Source organism: Vanacampus margaritifer, chromosome 6, assembly GCF_051991255.1.
Source record: "Vanacampus margaritifer isolate UIUO_Vmar chromosome 6, RoL_Vmar_1.0, whole genome shotgun sequence".
Classification (NCBI taxonomy): domain Eukaryota; kingdom Metazoa; phylum Chordata; class Actinopteri; order Syngnathiformes; family Syngnathidae; genus Vanacampus; species Vanacampus margaritifer.
This window is the reverse complement of record NC_135437.1, coordinates 5,807,595-5,820,677: the sequence shown is the minus strand read 5'-3', so window position 1 is coordinate 5,820,677 and position 13,083 is coordinate 5,807,595. Positions and strand designations below refer to the sequence as shown.

The following is a 13,083-nucleotide window of genomic DNA, read 5'->3' as shown; positions in this document are numbered from 1 at the left end:
ATTGAGTGTAGAAGTTCTGGCAGCAGGGTGGCATCCAAGGCCAGATTTAAAAGGACATCTGTTGATTAACTAAAGAGCAGGAGTGTAGCCCGAAATTATTCAGCGGGGTGGCCAGGTTGACACAACACATCTGTAATGGGTTTCCATCCACCCATTTGTATTCGAATTTTCAAGAAATGTGAAAATAAAACTAAACGGAAATGCTAGAAATTCTGAAAAGGGCCCAAAATTCGCAAAAAGGTTTTTACGTTTGGAGGGGGGTGGATTTTGAAGCGTATCGAAAAAAGGAAAATGCGAATTTTGGCTATTGAAACAGGTTTTGCGAATAAACGCTGACAAGACCAAATGCACGTCACATGCTTTATTACGTCACACGTACGTTTGTAATCACAAAGCAATGGCATACGATAAAGTAAATGTAGAACATATGATATATGTCATTTATGGAGTGAGACATTTGTGTGGCATACATTTTAAAAATAATAATAATGAAAACACTTTTTATACATAATTAGACATACTGTAATTTGAATTCTTTGTATAAAAAATAAAATAATAATGATACTATAAACATTAAAACAAATCCAAATTTTGATATATAACTTTTTTGAGGAGAGAAAGTTACTTTGCCGGATAAAGAGTAAATTTTCTTGTGAAGTAATTAAATTACTAACCCAGTTACTTTTTTGAGCAAGTAATGAGTAACTATAACTAATTACTTTTAAAAAAGGGTTACGTTCTCAATACTGCTCTCCTCTAATTTTGCCTGCAATGTGAGCAGAGACCATTAGCCACAGGAAAAAATAAAACTGAGTTAATGTAGATAACTTTTTTTTTTAATTACATTTTACATACAATTTAAATTAATCTCCAAAGTTAATGCTTTAACTTTGCTTTGTCAGCCCTATTATATATATATCTTTTTTTTTTTGCCTTATCACATCATTTTTTTGTTCTCCAAGAATAAAACGGAATGGATTAAAAACAAAACAAAAACATCTGCAACTAGCTCACCCTGAATATGCGGGGTTTCACTTTATTTTGGGACATCAGTCTCTGGGATATTCATTTAGACTGCATAGGTAGATAACTGACACATATCATTCACATTTAGAAAAGCCCTGATTCCAATTTAAAGATATCCAAATCTGTGCAACTTTTTTCTCTTTACTCTGCTATGACGCATATTTGAATTGCTCAAACTATTCAGAATAAATCCAATCCAAGACACGTGATTTCAAAAAGCATCTGCAGTCTTATTGCATTTAAAACAATTTATTAGCTTATGTACATGGCAAATTAACAAATGCAAACTTTACCATCTCAGATAAAGCGTCATGACATTTTGGGAATCGATAATATTCCCAAGCTGTTGGGTGCGGTTTTAGATGCATGTGGTTGCCTTTATGGCTTTTAGGCGGGCAGCAGTCCATTGGAGCTGTGGCACAAAGACTGTTCCCGGTTGTATGACGATCGGGTGTATATTGCCTTGACAGGGCTCTCAAGAGTATTGACATTGGAGTACTGTATTGAATAGCTTTTCTAAAGCTTACCTTTGACTTTGACTGTAATAGGGTACTACTAATATACTACTGTGTACCTACTTTTGCAACACATAAGGATATGCCTGAGGGTTAATTTCAAAAATCCACATAACCTAAAAGTAAATTTATATATATATATATATATATATATATATATATATATATATATATATATATATATATATATATATATAATAAACGGGGAAACACTACCAGTAAGGGTTGTCTTAAAAAAAAAAAAAATGGGGGATGGCTTCCATCCAAAAAATGTATAGAAAAAATATTGGAATGCAATATCCCTGAATAGTGGAGCCCGTGGGTGCCGAACACTGAATATGCCGAGGTCCACTTTATATGGTTTATCTGGTTGTTGACAAAATACTTGACATAATAAACTGTAACATTTTTACACTGTGTGTGTGTGCGTGCGTGTGCGTGCGTGTGTGTGTGTGTGTGTGTGTGTGTGTGTGTGTGTGTGTGCGTGTGTGTGTGCGTGTGTGTGTGTGTGCGCGCGTCTTTGCGTATGTGAAGCAATAGACTATGGTCTATCGATCACAAAACCACAGCCGTGTCACATGCAGTACATTAAACAAGCCATTAGGATTATCCAGAATGCATTATGGTCAAAGCTACATTAAGAAATCATGACATAAACATCTAATTGATGTCATCTGAGAAGAGAGACAGACAGATTTAGAAGATAGATATACTACAATTTCTTACATTTGTGTAAAAATGAAAAAGGTTTTCTGCACACTGACAGAAACAGTGCATCATTGAAAGTCAGGCACAACTCCAGAAGTCTTTCGTTAAGAAAATTATTGATTTTCATGACTTGAGTTACTATATGACGTCTTTTTTTTCTTCAATAAAATAAGATATTTTACACTGCATGAGCATGTTTACTTTGAAAGTAGTTTTAACTTAATTTAGCCAAATAATATTCAACAAAATAGATCATCTCAACAAAAGTGACACACAAGACACTGTCAACAATGTTTCGCATGCGAAGGTGACCTATACATCACGGAACAGAGCCCATGTGCCTGTCAATATCCAGACAATACATCCAAAATGAAATATTCATTATCTGTAAGCAATTATTACCCTGAACCCTTTCTCTCAGTTTCCCTTCCCCCACTGTAGTCCTGGTTCTCTGTCTTTGACCTCTGATCCTGTTCTGGCTCCCATGTCTCATCCATCTGTCCAGCTGTCTCCGTGTGTGTTTCATATTGCTTCATGGCTCCCTATCTTCTTCTTTTAACTCGTAATAATCTTGCTCCAGGACTAAACTCTTCCTCTGGTCTGCTATTGGATCCTCGCCTTTCACTGGTGCATGTACTTTTTTCACTGTTGAGTTGATCAAATCTGGTACAGTTAAAGGCGGTGGGGGGAAGAAATCTAAAGAAATTATTTAATTTAACGGACTTTGCAGCATTCATTCAATGACTTTTATACATGTAAACACCTCAATCAGACTATGTTCAACCCAAGATGAATAAACACACCTGTTATATTGAATTGGAAATTAAAATATTCTTTGATATATCTGATACAGAGGATTGGGGAAGATGCATCCTGGAGTTGGCAGCCTGTTACAAGAGAATTTATCTCTTGAATTTATACTTTTCCTGTATGACACCTGGGCTTTTTTTGGACTGTGACATTCATTGGAGGAGAGGGCGCTAAGGCGCTTGTTGTTTTGTGCCTTCTCGCAGTGATTGCTGCATATATGAGAGAAGAGAGTTGTTGCGGCTGTTGCACATGGAAATGGATTTTTGCCATGTTCATTTGCTTGTTTCAAAAGCATTTGCATGCTCAGAAACAAACAAAGAAATCAAATGAATAAATGTCAGCACTTTTGGACTGTCGCAGATTGACCAAGATGGTACGGCTGTGCCACCCTTGTTTTTGCCCTAACGGCAGTGTTGGGAGAATTCACAAAATTAAAAATATTCACAAAAATGCTAATCAGGCAGAAATACATTACAGTCATTTCATGTTTGTCTTAAATATGAACGAGTTCATCATTTTGTGTTCATTTAACTCAAAGTAACTGAGAGAGAGAGAGAGAGAGAGAGAGAGAGAGAGAGAGAGAGAGAGAGAGAGAGAGAGAGAGAGAGAGAGAGAGAGAGAGAGAGAGAGAGAGAGAGAGAGAGAGAGAGAGAGAGAGAGAGAGAGAGAGAGAGAGAGACAGACAGAGACTATTGGCTTATTACAGGCTTCACTTGAATGTGGTATGAGGGAGAGAAAAAAAAATCACAACACTGGATGATGCATGGAGGCTCCATGCACATGGACGTATCTTGAAAAAGAATCACATTTTGTAGTTTTGTGATGTACGGATTTGGAACTTTATTTTCATTTGATGGGTGCTGGCCACCCAAAATATGGCCCTGCAGGAGGCTTTTGTTTGTGCTCAACGTCTTATTTCTCAATGACCTTAGCTCATCACTGCCGGACTGCCTGCCCACGTGTGCCTGCTCGCCCTACGAAATCTACTGCAACAAGTTGGACAACAGCAGCCTATTCTTCCAGGGCACTGAGAGCTCTGCAAATAGTACGAGGGCCACCCAAAACCTTTTCCAGAATATCACTTCCATGTAAGTGTCACATACTCTTTTACTTTTTTGTTGTGTCATTTAGCTGAACTGACGTGGAAACTTTTCTACATCATGATCAGGCGTTAAAAAGGTGTCACTGGCAGGTGCAGAATTAAAGATTTTAGTCAATTTGGGATGACTGCTGGATTCCCAGTTTTGAAATATTGTGCTCCATTTCCTTTCCTGGCACAAGTCTAGCGCAAAGTGTAGTCTAATTGTGCTCTTGGGTGGTGTGGTCTTTCTTTAGATTTTTTTGTAGACTGGAGCAGCTAGAAAGGGGCATTTGCGCCATTTTTGAATGGAATATAGGTGAGACCTGGCCAATCGTAGTGACATCCCTCATTTGCATTGAAATCAAGGTGGTCCGTAGTGTGTGGCATGTTTGACATTGCGGAAGCAAATTGACTTCCTGGGCTTGGACAGATGAGATTGGTGTGCACGTGATAAAGTGCATGAGCTAGTCGGCCGCACAAGTCACGTGGGCATATGGAGAATGTGTGCACGCCCCAATGAGGGATGTGTGTGTGTGTGTGTGTGTGTGTGTGGGGGGGGGTGATTGCTGACAGAATTTTGAATGCTGAAGTGCATGATGACTGAGCTGGATTAGAGCAAAACATTTAAACTTGACTGAAAACTAGGCAGAGGTGAACATTTGTGAGCAGCAGTATGGTTTCATGTCAAATAAAGAGTACCACAGATGCAGAATTTGCTTTGAGGATGTTGAAAGAGAAGTACAGAGAAGGTCAGAAGGAGCTGCATTGTGTCTTCATTGTAGATCTGAAGAAAGCTTATGACAGGGTGCCCAGAGAGGAACTTTGGTTTTGTATGAGGAAGTCTGGAGTGGCAGAGAAGTATGTTCAAGTGGTGCAGAACACGTATGAGGACTGTAAAACAGTGGTGATGTGTGCTGTAGGAGTGACGGAGGAGTTGGGACTACATCAGGGATCAGCTCTGAGCCCCCTCTTGTTTGCTATGGTAATGGACAGGATGACAGACGAGTTTAGACAAGAATCTCCATGGACTATGATGTTTGCAGACGGCATTGTGATCTGCAGTGAGAGCAGGGAACAGGTGGAGAAGAAGCTAGAGGCGTGGAGGTTTGCCCTGGAAAGGAGGGGAATGAAGGTTAGCCGTAGCAAGACGGAGTATCAGTGCGTGAATGGGAGGGACCCAAGTGGAAGAGTGAGGTTACGGGGAGAAGAGACCAAGAAGGTGGAGGAGTTTAAGTATTTAGGGTCAACTGTCCAGAGCAATGGAGAGTGTGGAAAAGAAGTGAAGAAGCGTGTTCAGGAAGGCTGGAACTGACGGAGGTGTGATGTGTGATAGAAGAGTTTCAGCTCAAATGAAAGGAAAGGTTTATAAAACTGTGGTGAGACCAGCAATGTTGTTTGGTCTGGAGACAGTGCCACTGAGGAAAAGACAGGAGGCAGTGCTGAAGGTAGCAGAGATGAAGATGAGGTTCTCTTTGGGAGTGACTGGGAATGATGAATGAATCAGGAATGAGTACATCAGCGGGACAGCACATGTTAGAGGCTTTGGAGATAAAGTCAGAGAGGCCAGACTGAGATGGTTTGGACATGTCCAGAGGAGACGTAGTGAGTATATTGGCAGAAGGATGCTGAATTTCCAAATGCCAGGCAGGAGGTCTAGAGAAAGGCCCCTCCAGGTCTCACTGTCATTGCCCACGTGAGTGTTAAGGTTCCCCCAGCAGAATGAGTGAGTCCCCAGAGGGAGCGCACTCCAGCACACCCTCCAAGGACTCCAGAAAGGGTGAGTACGCATAAGCACAAACCACAGTCAGGACCCGTCGCCCTGTCTGAAGACCGAAGGAAGCTACCCTCTCGTCCACCGGGGTAGACCCCAACGTACATGCGCCAAGGGGCAATAATTGTGCCCACACCTGCTCTGTGCCTCTCACCGCGGGCAACTCCAGAGTGGAAGAGAGTCCGACCCCTCTCGAGAGGATTAGTACCAGAACCTAAGCTGTGTGTGGAAGCGAGTCTTTTTGAGCCATGCTAACGTACTCTTATTTTGAAATGTATTCTCACCACTTCTGGTCACTACTGATCTGACTGACGCTAACTTGGAGAGCGACGGTAATCGTAGGACGCTTTGCCATCATGCTTTGTTGCCGTTACTAGTAACACTTGTGAATGTGTTTTGCCTCTTTTATGTGTTTTGCACAGACAAGGTTTAATACAGTTATGTTGTTATTGTTTCCATTCGTGGATTCAACTTTTGCTACTTTTGGAAGGACATGGATACTCTTTATTTAAAGGCGGATTTCAAAACTAATTCGCGGCCCACCTGTCCCGACCTCCAGATACCCAGTGAAATGAACATTTTTATACCGTTTACTTATATAAAGACAGACAGACAAAGGTGGATGAATGGATGAGTGCAGATGAACTGATTGATTGAAGGCCATGTGAATGCCTGTGCGTTGTGGATCTGCTCTGCTCCAGCTGCGGAGCCGATTCGTTTCCATTCTATCAGCTTGTTCAAATGACACGGAACCCGCCGGATGAATAGACCTATTTTCTATATTTGCCGGAAGACGCATTCATCGGCATCCGTCAAATGGCTAAGTAGCACAGAACACATCGAGCGGGACAGGAAGACCGATGCAGTTTCAAAATAAAAGATTTCAGAATAAAACACTCGCCAGATCCTATTTCGCATTCATGTCAGCAAAACGTCATAATGCTTAACGCTTAATTCGGTGTTTTAAATATATATATTATAATGGAGGTGGAAAGCCACAAAATTATATATGACATGGCACATCCTTTTCATAAGGACAACCTAAAAAAGGATGCTGCATGGAACGTCATAGCAGGAGCTATGGGATAGGGCGGTGAGTTCAATCAAAGGAAGTCCACCTCTCTTTCTGCCTCTCTGTTGAGCACCGACTGTTTGTGTGTTTGTCGTTTTTAATGCCACATTATCGCGCACGATCATACGAGATACGGCGGGAAGTTGAATGGGGTTCGTTGCATGAGGTAAGCTGCTCACCGCACATAGACAGATAGCGTCCGAGAAGAGCGGTGATGTGGCCACCAGCTATAGCTTCATCATATGTAGCAGTCCCCCACATATGCTCAGTTATTTTGTCATCGGATCACCACGATTCACGTAGGTCACATATTTTGGTTTCTAAATTGCGTATTTTACCAAGAGGTGCGTAATTTTAAGGCCTGTTGCGGCACCTTCCAGATGAGCTTTCAGCCAAGTTAGCTAAAAAGAGTACACCGGCAACTCAACAAGTTTCAACCCCTGTCCCCTCCCACACATCATGAAGATTAAATTAACACTTGCCACAGCACCTACAAAATAAAAGTACGTACGTATGCCAGCTTTATTGTGATGAGGTGTGACAACCGCCGCTACAAAATTAATGTAATGGAAACGCTGGGCTATCAAAATGCAAAGTTTAATCAGTTTTCTTTCTAATGTCAACGTCTGTTAATCCTCCCATCCAAGAGAGTAACGGGCAGTAGCTGGCAAGGAAGTCAACGGAAATCACACTTCATCTAAAATAAATAAATAGATACTTCAGTCCAAATTAAATATTTAAATTTGGTTAAATTTACATTACATTTAAGTACAGAAAATACATTTAACCCTGAATATAACTTAGAACTTTCACTTGAAATGAGCAAACTAATGTTTAATTTGAATTAAAAACAAACATGTTGCTGTTGTATGCTTTTTCTTTTTCTTAATGATTTGTGCTTTCTGCTTCTTTACAGACATATTGAGAATTGGACTGGTCTGCAGACGTTGAGAGAAGTTCACATGGAACTCTACACTGGCTTGCAGAGACTGTACGTCTTGAGATATTTTTCTAAATGTATGGTGGTCATTGCAAATGCCTTATTTGGAAGATTAGCCTTATCTCTGTCAAAACACCCAAGCAGCATTAAGCCATTGAGGCTTGCTGAGCTTGTTGATGTACACTGATGCTGTGTGACTTGCTCACGTTTTGTGTCACGTGAGTATAAAATTACTGTATAAAAAAACTAATCCCCTTCTAGAAAAAAATCCTTGTTCAACCATGGCTTTCATTGGGCCATAACAAAATCTTCAAATCGTGTGGGAAAACATGTTATAGTCCTAGTACCAAGTTTCAACTTTTCGACATGTGTTCCAATGGTATTTTTGGCACAAATACCAAACTGCAAATTACTTAAGATCGCCCCTTCTGATGTCTGATGCTGCTTTTAGCCGGTGAACGTGTGCTCTTAGCGGATACAATCAGCACTGTGGCTCACGGACTAGTCTTGGAATTTTTAACAAAACAAGCCTATTCCATTGAATGAGTATCTATCCTCACGGTTTTTACTTGTTTTTGTCTGTCAAAAAACATCCAGATCCAGGCAAAAATTAAATGGCATGGCTTTCTTCCACAAATGAGGAAATAGGGAGAGAGTATTTTATTTTATAGATTTGTTCCCAAGCTATTTTCACAACTTCAAATGTGTTACTGCTGTTTGCTATATGTACATATTATATGTGTATATGTTCACATTATTATTATTACATTGACTCACTCAACTGTAGCATTTAATTCAAGAATTTTAAATCATAAACATTTTTTTCTCCTGTTATGTTTTTGGTGCCTCCTTCCACAGTGAACAGAAGAATTTATAAATGCTAAAAATAATGAGTAGCATGTATGGTCAAACTTACCATGCAAAGAATGCTGTGAAATCTCTGCATGAATCTGACAAAAAAAAAAGAAGAAAAAAAAGAAAGGGAAGGTAAAAACCTTTGCTCCAGCAATAATTTGATTACTATTTTTTTGTACTATAGGACCATTATGAGGAGCAACCTGCATACAATCCAACCACGTGTTTTCTCCAAAAATCCCCAACTAAGCTACATGTAAGTGTTCACACTCAATTAATGTCACCTCGGCATTTCCTTGTTGTTTTCAGTACAAGGACAAGTGCTTTCAGTACATTCATTAAAAATATTAGTTACAGTATGCTGCTGCACTTAAGCATGTGCACCTTTCCAGCCAAGTCCTAGACCAGTCGATTTCAAACTTCTTTCACTAATGTAGCTTCTAGATAATTCCCTATAATTGTTTATACAAAGTTCTCCTTGACCCATGCAAAACCCTTTTGATTGGATAAAAATGCCCAGAGGTAAAACAGTGCCATCATTTAATCACCTTTTTGAATTGATAACAAAATGTAAGTAACAGCTTGTCAAAAATTCCTATTTAATAAATATTTAATAAATAGGAAACTTTGACACCCTTAGGCTCATGACAGCTTTTGACAAAACGTAATTCTTAAGTGACCTCTCTGGTGTCCAAGACTGCAGGTTCTAGGACAGAGCAATACAAATAATTATGAGTCAGTTTAACAGCACTAGGAAATCCGTGGCAACTTAAAACACTGTCAAATTTTCAAAGGGAGATCTACTGTGACTTCTTTAAGGCTTCAGACAATGTTCACCTGCAATGGTTACACATCCTCCGATGTTACATATTTCTTTTATACTCTCTCCATCAGAAACCTTTCCAAAAATCCAATGCTGACTACATTGTCCTGGCAGATCTTTGAAAATCTGCAGCTCATGGAACTGTAAGTTCACATTTTTCACAGATGCAGTCAATAGATGGTGGCAGAGTGGTTCACATTAGGGACGATGCAGACAGTGTTATATGAAAAATATTATTAAACAATACATAGAGGCAAAACTAAAATCGGAAGTGCACTGTTTGACAACACAGTAACAGAAAGGTCTTCTTACAAGCATGTTAGATTTAGGAGGTTCCCATATTGCCATGTCATTTTGTTGCACACTCACAAAAACCACATGTCCAGAGATGTGAGGTCAATATAAAGTTGATGACTTTCAAAGCGCACATCTTCACTATGCAGGCTGCGGAGATTTACAATGAGCTACATTTTGGATCATATTTTTGGTGAAGATGAGGATGAGGAAAGAAAGCAGAATAGTAATATGGATAAGCAAAAAAAAGTTGGCCTCATGTCAAGCCCTGGTGTACAACCACATCAACCGAGAATGGGGGAAAAAAACAAGCTCATAATATTTCAAGAGGAGCAAAGAAATTCCCATGTCAAACTGTGGGTGTGACAATCAGTGAATCTTAATCTTATTCTTAACCTGCATATTGACGTCACGTATGTCCTGTCACAGAGACAGCACACATACTTGTATTGAGCATGCCTACGCAAATGCCTCTAGTGTTGATCCTGAAAGGATCTGGATTTCTGACAGTTGTGAGCATTTTTGCAGTTGTTCTTTTCTATCATTATAGACATTTAGAAGATGTGATCTTTGATTGTGGGTGTGAGATCCGCTGGCTGCAGCTGTGGCAACAAAGAGGAGATGTGGGGCTAAATAGCCAACAACTATATTGTGATAATGGCTCAAAGAAGATACTGCTGCAAGAAATTAACATAAGCAAATGTGGTAAGTTCTGTTTATATTTGCATTTTATACATTGTGTCCATTACCTGTGCATTATCTGTGCTATGTGACTCATTGATCAATATACAGTTGCAAGAAAAAGTATGACATGCTAGGTCCCAGGGAATTCATAGAGATCTTTATGCTGATTAAAATTCAAATGTGGGTGCTGATTCCAAAATTGCATGTTTTTTTTTGTACGTCAACTTTTTTCTCTACAGTTTACCCAATTCTACTGATTAGCTGGAGTAAGACTAGTGAGAAGAGTTGATTATGATTGAACTCATCAACAGCTAGTACATAGCAACTTGTTTGTGCTGCCACAATTAAGACAGTGTGGTGAGAGGTGTGTGCAACTACCAATAGGTCATAGTAGGAATCATTTTAGGATAGATTAGATTAGAGGAGTAGTGCTGGTGTTTCTCTTAGTCGTCTAACCATGGGCATACCGTTGTGATTTGTATTTTGTTTTATGCTTTTTTTTTTCGTAAATAAAGTTTTCAAAGCGTGGAACTATTCCATCTTAGTGTTTTATTTACATATACACATACACATTTATTTCATTTTATTATTATAATTTTTTAAGAAAACAGGGATTTTATAGCTCAAAAACTTGATGTGATAGAGAAGGTTAGTATTTTTGGTTTTGGACTCCGCACCAAAAAATTTGTTAAATGGATACTTGACTCATTGAGCCATTTTCAGCAGTAAAAAGTTAATATTTTGTTGAGAATTAATTTTATAACTTCATTATTTTTCATGTAAAATTAATACGTTAAAAAAATCAATTCTTCCACTTGCCGTCAACTGAAGATGACATCACTTGTGCTGAGGAAGACCAATCATGGCTCAACAGTTTTCTAGGTTTGGGCAGCTATCTGTTTTCTCAGCACAGGTGTGTCATCTTCAGTCAACAGCAAGTGGAAAAATTAGTATTTAAAGGTATTAATCCTTTCACGGACAGTGGTTACTACAGCTATTAATACATTGTTTTCTCCTATATTAATGAATCTTTTTCCACAGTTGTCCATTAGCCATTCCAATGGACATTAGTGTAGTCTTGACATACACTGCCATCCAGTGGTCAACGTTTGTAAGTGCAATTTGTAATTTGAGGAAATGGTGATTGATCATGAGTCCACTAAATTGGACTTTGGACATCATTAGCTGTATTGTTATTACAACTTAGTGTTGCTGTAACTTTGTTGATTTTGAAAATATTTAATCTGCAGTATTTTTGTTTGTTTGCTTTCATTCATCATTTAATTTTTATTAAAGTGGATTTTAGTCCTCAGGACTATTCTGGTCCTTATGTTTTGCAGTGGTCAGGTGCAGAACATGCTAGCAAAACCTACAGGAAAGTCGACCATATACCATCTGACTCAAGTGGGGATGATGACAGCAACAGTGATGATGAATGGTTGCCAGAAAAAAGAAAACTACTATATGTACTTCATAAAAAGTTCATTTTTATTTGGGTAAATGTATTTGTAATACATGTAATAGTTTTGAAATATGTTAAAAATATGTGAGTGCAATGTTAAAAATCAAAGACATTTTATTTTGTATTTATTTATTTGTTTTCGTTACTTAATCTTTTCTTGAAAACATATTTCATCAGCTGCTCAAATGCACGTTCTCCACCCTAGTGGAAAAATGAAGGTGATTTTTTCCCCCATGCCTATAGAATAAAAAAAAAAACAGTTGAGAAAGAAAATCCTGATGTAGGTTATCATAATTTGTGCATGAAAGGGTTTTAATTGTTCATGAAAAATAATGAAGTTATCACATTAATTATAGACAAAATTATCTTCTTAGTGTTTAGAATGGCTCAATGAGTCAAGTACAGTATCCCTTGAAAAACAGCTGTCAGACTAAACTCAACAAAAACTGTTCCCTAGTGTAATGAAAGAGAATAAAGCCCGTATCCTACTGAGAGGCAAATGTTTGCGTGTGTTGGCAAAAGTAGCAAATGCATGCAAAGTTTTGTGTTGTTTTATATATATATTGCATGTGGGTGTATACTGTATGCTTGTATACAGTATTTCCCCTTCTTTTCCAGACCTTCCAGAGATCACCATAAGCCACAACAACCTCACAGTTAGAGAGGGCGACAGTTTAACTACAACATGCAATGGCTCTGGATCCCCATTACCTAAAGTGGACTGGTCTGTTACTGGTTTGCACTCCTTGAATTCACAAGAGGTAGGGGTTTATCCAAATAAGGAAACCATTTTTTTTTGTAAGTGTTATACCATATTAGAATTCGCCATTACAGAAATACTCTAAGATTCAGGCCAGACTTAAACCTAAACCTGACCATCGCCTCTAGTCTGATTTTCAGATAAATATACTGCATGTGTATATAATTTGTACAGCAAGTATTGCCACCAGCATCAACATCATGACCATTCACACAAAATAATGATACAAGGGCCCTATAAGATATTCTTCATTAAAAAAAAATCTAGAATCGTGCGTATACT

The 13,083-nt window shown here is 38.7% G+C and overlaps 1 protein-coding gene across 1 annotated transcript in view; it reads left to right on the top strand.

Moving 5' to 3' along the window:
- Positions 1-3,694: 3,694 nt before the first annotated feature.
- Positions 3,695-13,083, top strand: part of ntrk3a (neurotrophic tyrosine kinase, receptor, type 3a) — a 28,359-nt gene continuing 18,970 nt past the window's right edge. Inside the window, exons 1-6 of the mRNA XM_077567235.1 lie at positions 3,695-4,147; positions 7,900-7,974; positions 8,963-9,034; positions 9,673-9,744; positions 10,446-10,600; positions 12,660-12,802. Coding sequence (XP_077423361.1) covers positions 3,882-4,147; positions 7,900-7,974; positions 8,963-9,034; positions 9,673-9,744; positions 10,446-10,600; positions 12,660-12,802 — 783 coding nt within the window. The 5' untranslated portion in view covers positions 3,695-3,881. The remainder of the gene's footprint in view (positions 4,148-7,899; positions 7,975-8,962; positions 9,035-9,672; positions 9,745-10,445; positions 10,601-12,659; positions 12,803-13,083) is intronic.